At 41.9% G+C, this 10203-nt stretch overlaps 1 protein-coding gene across 1 annotated transcript in view; it reads right to left on the reverse strand.

The window, feature by feature from the left end:
* The window catches only part of lox (lysyl oxidase), a 13976-nt gene extending 4246 nt beyond the window's left edge, over window positions 1-9730 (reverse strand). The window contains exon 1 of the mRNA XM_008336472.2: window positions 8241-9730. Within this exon, the coding sequence (XP_008334694.1) occupies window positions 8241-8253 (13 nt within the window). The 5' untranslated portion in view covers window positions 8254-9730. The remainder of the gene's footprint in view (window positions 1-8240) is intronic.
* Between the last annotated feature and the right edge of the window lie 473 nt (window positions 9731-10203).

A 10203-nucleotide genomic window follows, 5' to 3' on the forward strand; every position in this document is an offset into this window, starting at 1 on the left:
GTGGTGGGCGGGAGCCGGGTGGAGGAGGAAGGTGAGGAGGAGAGAGAGACGGAGAAAGTTCCGGAGCAGAACCTCAGAGGAGAACTCCCTCATTTTAATAAAAATAATAAAAAATAAAAATTATAATTCTAACAGAACCGAGGGACACGAACTGCTGCTGGGACCGGGAGAAGTCAGAGCTCCGAGGCTCGGGAGAAAAGAGGGGAGAGAGGGGGAGAGAGAGAGAAAGAGGGGGAGAGAGAGAGAGAGAGAGAGAAAGGTGTGTGTGTGTGCGAAAGAGAGAAAATGTGTGTGTGTGTGGAGGAGGTTGGTTTGCAGGAGGTCACACGGTGGCGAGGCGGTTAGTGTTCCTGCCTTACAGTGTGTCCCGTCAACTGTTACTGCAGTAACTACACTTTACTACCGGTCAAAAGCCGAATTGACCGGTGGTGTGAATGTTAGCGTGAATGTTAGCGTGTATGTTAGCTTGAATGTTAGTGTGAATGCTAGCGTGAATGTTAGCGTGAATGCTAACGTGAATGTTAGCGTGAATGTTAGCGTGAGTGTTAGCATGAATGCTAACGTGAATGTTAGGATCAATGTTAGCGTGAATGTTAGCGTGAATGCTAACGTCAATGCTAGTGTCAATGTTAGGGTGAATGTTTGTCTTCCGGTGTGAAAGAACAACAGAGTGAAACCAGACGTCTGTGGAGAAACCAAGGGTTAAAACACACTGCTGTACACAGTCAGGGACGTGAAGTACACACCGAGTACACACTCTGTGTTGTACCTGGCGTCAGGCCTCGGGGTTTCACACATTCTTCTCCAAACGGATCGTTTTTTTTTCTTTTTCTTCTTTGATTCTTTTTCTACTTTTTTGAGGCTTTGGAACAATTATGGTACTCGTCAGATCCAAACCCAAAAGTACAGCAAGGTGGCGCCGGAGCCGAGATGAAGTACCTCTGAACTGTATCACCCTGACGAATTACTACAGGATACTACAGCCTGTACAATTACTACAGGATACTGCACCATGCAGAAATACTACAGTACAGGTTTTTGGTCCCCTGGGTCTATAAGGCGATGAGTTCTTCAATATTAAAAATTAGAAAAATTATTAGTATTTTCGTCTGCAATACTTCCTAAAAATATTGAATATTGATTATTGCAAGATTAGGGCAAATTAATATTGCCCCCCCAAAAAATTGTAATATTTGAATTTTTTTTAAAAAACATTGAAAAAACTATCTCTAAGGAACCTGATAACCTCGTACGGTAGTACAGAGTACTACAAAGGCTTACTGCAAAGGATTACTACCAATTTACCTTGATGACAACGTTTCACCAAGTTAGCCCATGTGGACCCCAGATGGGCTACTGCGGGGGGGGCTACGTTTTTGTCGTTAATGTGTAGTACTGTGTAGTACTTAGTACCGCGGTATCACTTCTACTCCACTCTGCACCCGGTTCTTCAGAGAATTCCGGTTCATTATTGTTCTGGGTTTCTAACGTCCTACGTTCATGTCACGTTTTTCTTTTTTTTTTAAGATGACTTTATTAGAACCCCAAAAAACTTAACAAGTTTAAAGAAACACCAGCACCCAGTTATCTGGTGTCCTTTATGGTCCATAAAACTGGAACCACAATCACTTTTCCTCGTTACAGCTGCCGTGTGCGAACGTAAAGTCTGGTAAACATAGGCGCTTCTGTGACACTGAAGATTGTTGGATTTTTATAGGAGGAACCACCCTCCAACCCCTCCCTCTCCCCCCCCCCCGAACCCTCTCCCGCTGCGCTCCCAGGATGCTTTTAAAATGAGCTGAAATTGAAACACTTACCAACTGTGAAGTTTCCTCCTCTGTAGGAAAACACCGCCACACACACGCCGACCGACCGACACACGCATTCCAACATCTGTATCAAAGGTATCGAACCCGTGTCCTGTTGGGCTGTTGATCAAGAACATCCTCCGGAGTGAGCGTTGCGGTGTGAAGTTCCGACACGTCAGCGAGGGTTCAATCTACTCTCCATCTTCTTCTTTGTTCTGTTCAAGTGATCGGGACTTCGTCTGGACTAAATACCAACTGGACCCTCAGTGGGTCTCGGTGGTCCTTAGGGGCCCCTCGTAAGACTGGGAGCACAGTATTTAGTCAACCTTCACTGATAAAGTCAACAAGGTTCAGTACGGTAATTAACCCCCCCCCGACCCTCACCCCACCCACCTTACTGAATGTCCCCAGGTGCCTGAGGAGCCACTCTCACCAGGTGAAACCAGAACCCCATCGTACAGTACACGCAAGTCGACAAGTTGGTTGGCTGTCGGTGCATAAACCAACACGGCTGTAGTTCAGTCGGTTGTTAGTTCGATTGCAGGCTAGGTAGGTCACACAGCAGCCATGTTTGTCTCAGGTAGATGTTAGGTGTTTTGTGTGATCAACAGGACTAGAAATGTACCGGAACTATTTACCAGATTATACTCGACCTCAAATAGTGGAGTCTTGGGTTCATTCTTGGTGTTCGTTACACGCAAAAGTCTGTAACATTTTTCTGGTGACCGTGCGGAAGCGTACTTCAAATGGAGGAAATGGAGCGGTAAGACGAGACAACCACACCGGTTGTCCAATGGTAGAACTCTTTGAAGGACGACTACGAGAAGGTGATCTCTTTGATACCTTGACATCTCGTGGGGTCACAGGGAGAGAGATATCGCAAAGACCAGTTGTGAGAGTTCGAAGATGGCAAGGGGAAAGTGAAGCCTGCCCCCCGGTGGACGGAGTGCTTAACAACAATGCCAACACAAAGCAGGCTTACGAGTTTGTGGGCAGTAACGTATGAAACTGACCCATGTGGGTTGGTAAAAAAAAAAACTGTTTCATTGAAAAGGAAGAAAATTGTTGTCGAATTCAAAGTACAAATTTATTGTTTTTGAGACTGAACCACGACTTGGAGACTTGACTTCCCCTGCTGGCCTTCCAGAACCCCCCCTACACATGGTCCAAGCATCTAGGGTATCTAGGATAGAGTTTTTCGCCTACACTGCCCTCCTTTATCCCACGCGTTTGGCCACCTCTGTTCCGCAACATCTCCTCACCCTTGGCTCTGGCCACTAGGACACCGAACCTGACCCTCCCGGTTGCAAATGTTTCCCCTTTTCTGACCCATTATCCTAAAGCAATAAATTGTGCTCCTGGTCTCAGGAGGTCCCTCGGAACTGGTGTTCTCACAGCGACCAGTAAAAACCCAGGAGAATGACGACCATTCTACAGTGATGTCATCGTCTGTTTACACGAAGACCCTCACGAACAGCAGTCGCTGGCCGTGTGAGAGCGTTGTTTGATGTACTTGTCGACCCCGTGTTTATGTACCTAACATATAAAAGAAGGTGTTTTGCTTCTGCGCGGAACCCCCGAAGAAACATCCGGACCCTCTACTGCTGTAATGACTGTTTTCTTCCTTGTCGCGTTTGCCCTGCTTTCATGTATGGAACTCGTGATGATGCGTCTCTTCTTCATCAGGGTGACGTTATATTTCCAGGTACTCTGAAAGAACCGAGCCCTAAGCAAGAAATACCGGCGTATTTGATCAATCAAAAAAAAAAAGTGTAAGCTAAATTTTCCCGCACTGCCAGTTTCCTCCAGTAGTCTTACAGTCAGCCACGCGCAGTCCAACTGACTGGCACATGCCAACGCGTGGGCCCGCTTTAACCGGGTTACTCCGGTTGTTGAAGGGGAAAAAGTGACCTAGCCAAACAAGAGCTGCGTCTTTACGACCAAAGATGAAAGGCCCGCTGACTTTATCGCAGCGCTCGGCACTTCCCTTTCAGGAACACAAGGCAGCAGCGACTGCAGTTTCCAATGAGAAGCAGGTGTCGGCCCGATCTGAGCGGTTTCAGGCGCTCCATAATGAGGACCGGCCACCTGCGGGGGCCTCCTGCGCACAGGACACATAAAGAGCCGTGGAAACACAATAGCACTGCCTTCATCGCTACCAATGTCGTAATCATCTTTAATGCATGTGGCTGCGTGTAAATGGCGGATAAAAAAAAAAGGTTGGGATTTTCACCGACACGTCATCAACGTCCACCAAGGTGAAGCGAGGTTTAGAGAGGACACAGATGTTGTGGGCCACGTTGTTTGTCGGAAACCTCTGCAGCCTGTTGTTGGGCCAGGGTAGCGATGGCCCGTGAATATTACACCTGCGATGGTCGGAGTGGACAAGTGAGGAACGTGATTGGACCTGAAAGGTTCCAGGTGTGACTTATCCGCAGTGAAGTTCTGGACAGATACGAGTCCTTGGACCTTGGACTGGTCCAGATCTACAAACACAAGATCTTGTGTGACTCGAGCTCATCCTGGTCACTGGTAAAACTGGTCTATGGGTCCAAATCTTCTGGGTCCATCTCCAGCCCGATTCCTTCATTTATACAATGCATCATACTCTACAGGATCATTGAAGAGGCCGGACAACATCCTAGCGGTCGTCTTCTGGGGTGGAGTGCTCCCTGTCCTTTGAAGATCCACAACCCACCATTTACACCACAATGGCCAAATAACCTGATCTCCAAACACACCTTAGATGAGGAAGAACATCCAAACCTCTAACAGAAAGACTAGGGATCGAACTAGCAAACGGGTGATCTTCTTGCTGTAAGGCAGGGGTGTCAAACTCATCACCAGGGGGCCACATCAGCAATACAGTTCCCCTTGAAGGGCAGGTTGTAAATTGAAGACTGTACAGAGCAGGGGTCCCCAACCTCCGGTCAAACTGGCAAACCAGTACCAGTCCATAGGTCATTTGGTATCGGGCCGCAGTGGGAGACAATAAAAAAAAAAAACTTAATTTTTACTAATTTACTTCATTCAAAGAACGTCCAGTCATATCCATTTACTTTATTTATTTAAAGATAATCTGGCGAAAAATAATCTAATTTCAGACTCTGATACTAAGAAAATAAAAGTCTAAAAGATGTTTTATTTTGAAAATGTAATATTATTATTGATTAATTATAAAAACGTTTAATTTCTTAGGGTAAGAAACTCTGCTGCATGGACTTTACTGCTTTATTCTTTATAAGCTCCTGCGGGCCGCATTTGGCCCCTGAGCCTTGAGTTTGACATGTATGCTGTAAGGCAGGGGTGTCAAACTCATTTCCACCAGGGGGCCACATCAGCAATACAATTCCCCTTAAAGGGCCAGTTGTAAATGGAAGACTGTATTGATCATGTATAGCATATATAGAGTTTAGTGAATGCTTTTTAAGCTCCCGTGGGCCACACAAAACAGCCTGGCGGGCCGCATTTGGCCCCCGAGCCTTGAGTTTGACATGTATGCTGTAAGGCAACGGCACCAACCACAACTATGTGGCCCTCAAACTAAACAGTGTGGCCCACATATTTTTCCCTTTTCCATACAGCAAGTGCACCATATGGTTAATCAGGTCTCAACAGCACAAAGACATCAGGCTAACCGTGTGCTAATGTAAGATTTAAATTCATTTCATTCAATTATTTTACCAGACTTTATTAATTATTATTTTTTATGAATTTAAAGTTAAATTAATGTTCTGTTATTAACTAATGTTAAGTTACTAACTCAGAGTATTGTCTTCCAACAATATCAATAAATAACGAATCTCTTTATATGCAGATAACAACCTGATTTTATTATTTTATTTAGTACAGAACGGTATGTAATATATGAAGGTAACTTTATATATGGACACCGTCTGTTGTCTGTTACACACAATACTGCTGTAAATACTCTAATATTAACACAAATATTTGCTTCTTCCAAAATGAATTGTAGTAAACTCTCGTTGCCGCTGACGTTTCCTCGTAGTCGCATCAATATTAGTCAAACCGCTCTGCCGTGTATAACATTTAAAAATAAGAAGGTAAATATATAGATTAGCAGTCCCTGATTGGTGCAATTAACTGTTTTGACCACCAGGTGGTGAACAGTGTGTCCACAGAATAATGTAGTAATAAAGGTTATTGTTGCCATCTGTCTGTTCTATTTACTACATGAGTCACCACATTAATAAAAAAAAATTATATTTTTATAATACGCCGTGATCGCGTCGATAGCATCGGTCAGTGCAGTTAAAACAAACCTGGACAACGTTAAAGCTATTAAACTTAAGGTGTAAAATGACTCGTATCGCACCTTATCCTCGATCTGGGGCGGCGTCCACATTAGATTCTAAGACTTTTGGGTTTTTTTTCCTGTAGACGTGACATTTCTCACACTAAAGGGATAAAAATATCCTGGTTGTGACCAGTTCAGTGTCTCTGGAGGACAAACAGCAGCGCAGCACCGTCAATTACAGCTCGGTCTGGTTTGGCTGTGACTACTCTAACATCACACCAGCAGGGGGGAAAAAAACACCTCGCAGTGTGTTACGTGGAAAACACCCCTTAGGTTTAAAAAAAAAAAAGCTTAGCCAACCAGTGACTAAATGTGACGTCGGTTTGTTTGAAATGTCGTATCTGAGGTAAACGGTTAATTTTTTTTTATCCCCTACAGTCAAGTTTAATTTACAGTGACATTGTTGACGCACCCCCCCACCCCACCCCACCCCCAGCGCAAACAACAAACCTCTAGTTGTGGTTTCTTTGTTGGTTATTTTTAGCTCAGTTTCTACACAGGACAATATGTTGACACAAAAGTGGAGAAATTTTTAAAAAATTATGACGTGTTTACACAACAGCACACTTTTTTTTTTACAATTTAAAAATCTGTTCCAGATAATTAATTCATTACAGTAGTTTTAAGATGAAGTAAACTTCAGTCTGTATGTTCTCTGGTTCATTGCTGCCCTCTGCTGGCACATTATGAAAAAAGCGTTTGCCTGTACTTGAGTCCGCTTGAACTTAAATATGCATATTATAAGAGATTTTGGCGTTGTTTCATTACGAAACTGTTCAAATAAATGCTAACATTTAAATTCATAACGAGTTTTCGGTTTGTTAATACGCTACAGCAGCTAATTTGGCCCAAACTCTTTGTTTTTCACGTCTTTGTACACAAAACGAAAATGCTAAGATGCTAAAACAACACACGTAAATGCTGGTAAAATTCACAAACTATGCTAATGTTTATATTTCATATAATGAATATAGAAAAAATAGCGCTAGGCTAATGACATTTATACTTTAAATTAGCTGACCATTGTCAGGTGCAGTACTGTGTGTATATATTTTAGTAACTTTGCTAATGTTTTAAAGCCCCCAGCGATGTTTTAGGTTTAAAAGCAAACGTAAAGTTCCCTAAAATAAATAAATATTTTAAATACTCCCAAACTACACTGACGTGTACATTAAATATCTCCATTTCTTTAATCGTGAGGCCGAGGTAGAGCTAACGTATGCGGCTCAACGTTTTGTCAACGTAGTTGCTTGTTTCTTCCGAAAAATCACACTAGAAATCACACTAGTGATGTGTCGTTCGCGAGTGATTCGTTCAAAATGAGCGAATCTTTCATATGAGTCGTGACTCCCGAGTCATATGAAAGATTCGTGACTCGTGACTACCGAGTCATATTAAATATTTGTTCATATTGAACTCACGAATCACTCACAAATCACTCCCTGCGAACTAATATTTCACTGTGAACTAATCTTTCACTACGATCTAAACGAATCACTGTGAACTAATCATTCTCTGTGAACTAATCTTTCGCCGTGAACTAATCTTTCGCTGTGAACTAATCTTTGGCTGTGAACTAATCTTTCGCCTCGTTCTCGCAGATGCGTTTCATTTGTCACGTGACTGAGAGCTCGGGTCTTTTTTTCTCTCATTCATCTTCACATTGTTGTGTGTTTTTATTTCGTAGCTTTTCGCCTGGTTTTAATTACTTATGGCATTTTGTGTACTTTGTAGGCTTTGTCAGCCGAAGCAAACCATGTTGCTTTCAGTATTTAGTGTCGGAGAACCGCAGCCTTCTTTACAACGACCACAATAGGGCTAAAGCGCCACCTGCTGTAAAACGAATGAAATGATTAGTTCAAGATTCGTTTACGACTCGTTCATTTTACTGTTCGAGAGTCAATGATTCGAATCAATAAAAAGAGTCGGTCTTCCCATCACTAGGTAACACAGATGTCAACGTTGGTGGAGGCACAGTATACTTTAAAGCGTGATGACAAACTCTCGCGACACTCCCAGTAAACCAAAATGTCTTAAAATCAGGATTTAAATCTATCTGGTGTACAAAAAAAAGCATTTTTAAATTATTTCATAATTAAAGTATTAATACTCACACGGTACGAACATCTACGTTAGGTGAACACGAAGAGATCTTCTCCCCAAAGTGTGACTTTTAGCTTCGGCTCCGGGATTTGCATTAACCCGATACTTAGCATTTAGCTCTCCTCTCATTCACCTGTGCGGCGTTTCTGAATAAAAGTTTTCTCCGTTCAAACGGAATAACGTTCACTCTTTGTTTAAGACGGACGAGTAAGAAGTAAATCCAGATGTATTTATAACTTTCGTACGGAGGAGAAAAACGTTTCCAGAAACGTTTATTTATCGTATCCGTGTCCCGTTGGGGGCACCGTTCTTCCGCCATTTAAAAAAAAAAAAAAAATCCAGAACCTTCTTCGTGGTCCACGTTTAAACATGGATAACGACACAATCGTTTTAACGTTTTCATTTTCAATAAAACGACAAAACTACAGTTAAGTCTTAACAAATTAAATTATATAACGTTTCTTTTACTTAATTTTGTGAGTTATTCATAATAACAAGTTCTCTGGCTCGTCATCTTTGCTATGTGGCTATATGTTTCTCTCCTGAAAATGACGTACTATCTGACGTCAAAAGTAAATATTCACCACAGAATCTACTTCTGAATTTCACAATTTATTACTTTTTTTTTAACAGCTCTGTTTTATTCTCCAATATGGTAGCGATGTCGATTTGGTATGGCACTTGTGATACTTTGGCTCCCTCTTGTGGTACTGAGGGGAATTAAAAAAGTTTATGTACTATTAAAATTACGTTTTAACGTGGATGTGAGACTCTGTAACAGTGGGAAATTCACCGTAAAACCTACGAGGGAAGAAGTGACCACCATAAAGTCCACAGCTCTGTTTTTTTTATTTTGTTCTGTGCTGCATCCCCTCCGTTAGCTCTGTAAACAGTTCAAATGCTATGCATAATAAAAACAACAACAACGACAACAACAACAACAGTATGGACTTCAAGGATGAAATGATTTTCAAATGAGTCGATGCACTGTCTAATAAAAAAATTACTCTACGGAGTGGGAACAAACATCACAACCTCGCAGCTAACAACACAACATTTGTATACAATAAAATGTGTAGTGCTTCACTTTTCAAAATGATGTTAGTCAATAATTCCTGAAATGAAATAAGACAATGTTAGGGCGAATCCTGGATCAAAAGTTGGTCCAAAAGTTTTAGGCCAGTGTCCGTTTTTTTTTCCCAGCATTTTTTTTTTCTTTTTCAAGTGATTATTGCGAATGTAAAAAACCAGAAACCTCCTCTCAACAACACTGAACTACAGAAGTACTATCTATGTAAAAAAAACATATGGGTTGCAGGCCTAGACTGGGGACGCATGGCCATTGAGTGGCAGTGATTCACCAGGCTGTACAACCAATGAAAAAATATTTCGTTTTGTTACCAATAATCTTCTTGTACTACATTGGTTTTAAACACTTAAAAAAAAAAAGAAAAAATGCTGAAATAAAAAAAGTACACACCTGCCTAAGACTTTTGCACATCGCCCCAATGAAATTATTTTCTCGTGTGAAATAATTTGGTCAAACACCACTTCTCCGTACTCTCCAACCCGGCCACACTTTTGACGTCGCACATTACCGTAATTATTCCTCCAAAAAAAAAAAAAAAAAAAACCTTTCCATAAAAGTTATTTCATGGAAATAAATTCGCAGCGTGAACCCAATTTGAAATATATATTTATATATATATTTAGAGGGGAGCAGCAGAGTGGTAGGAAAAAAAATGTGCTCCTTTATTAAGGTGTATACGGTTCGCCTTTTGTTTTGATGATTTATCAGGAGCTTTATTTACGTGAAATACGGTAATCTGTCGTTTTTACCCTAACCCTTTTTTAAGCCCCTCCCCTCCAGCCTTGTGGGCGAGACAGACAACCCCAGGACTTTAATTTCCGGTCCCAGTTTAGTCTGGGACTTACGGGCAACACAGCCTAGTGGCGCCACCATCTGAATCTACA

This window comes from Cynoglossus semilaevis, chromosome Z (genome assembly GCF_000523025.1).
Source record: "Cynoglossus semilaevis isolate Cse_v1.0 chromosome Z, Cse_v1.0, whole genome shotgun sequence".
NCBI classification, from domain to species: Eukaryota; Metazoa; Chordata; class Actinopteri; order Pleuronectiformes; family Cynoglossidae; genus Cynoglossus; species Cynoglossus semilaevis.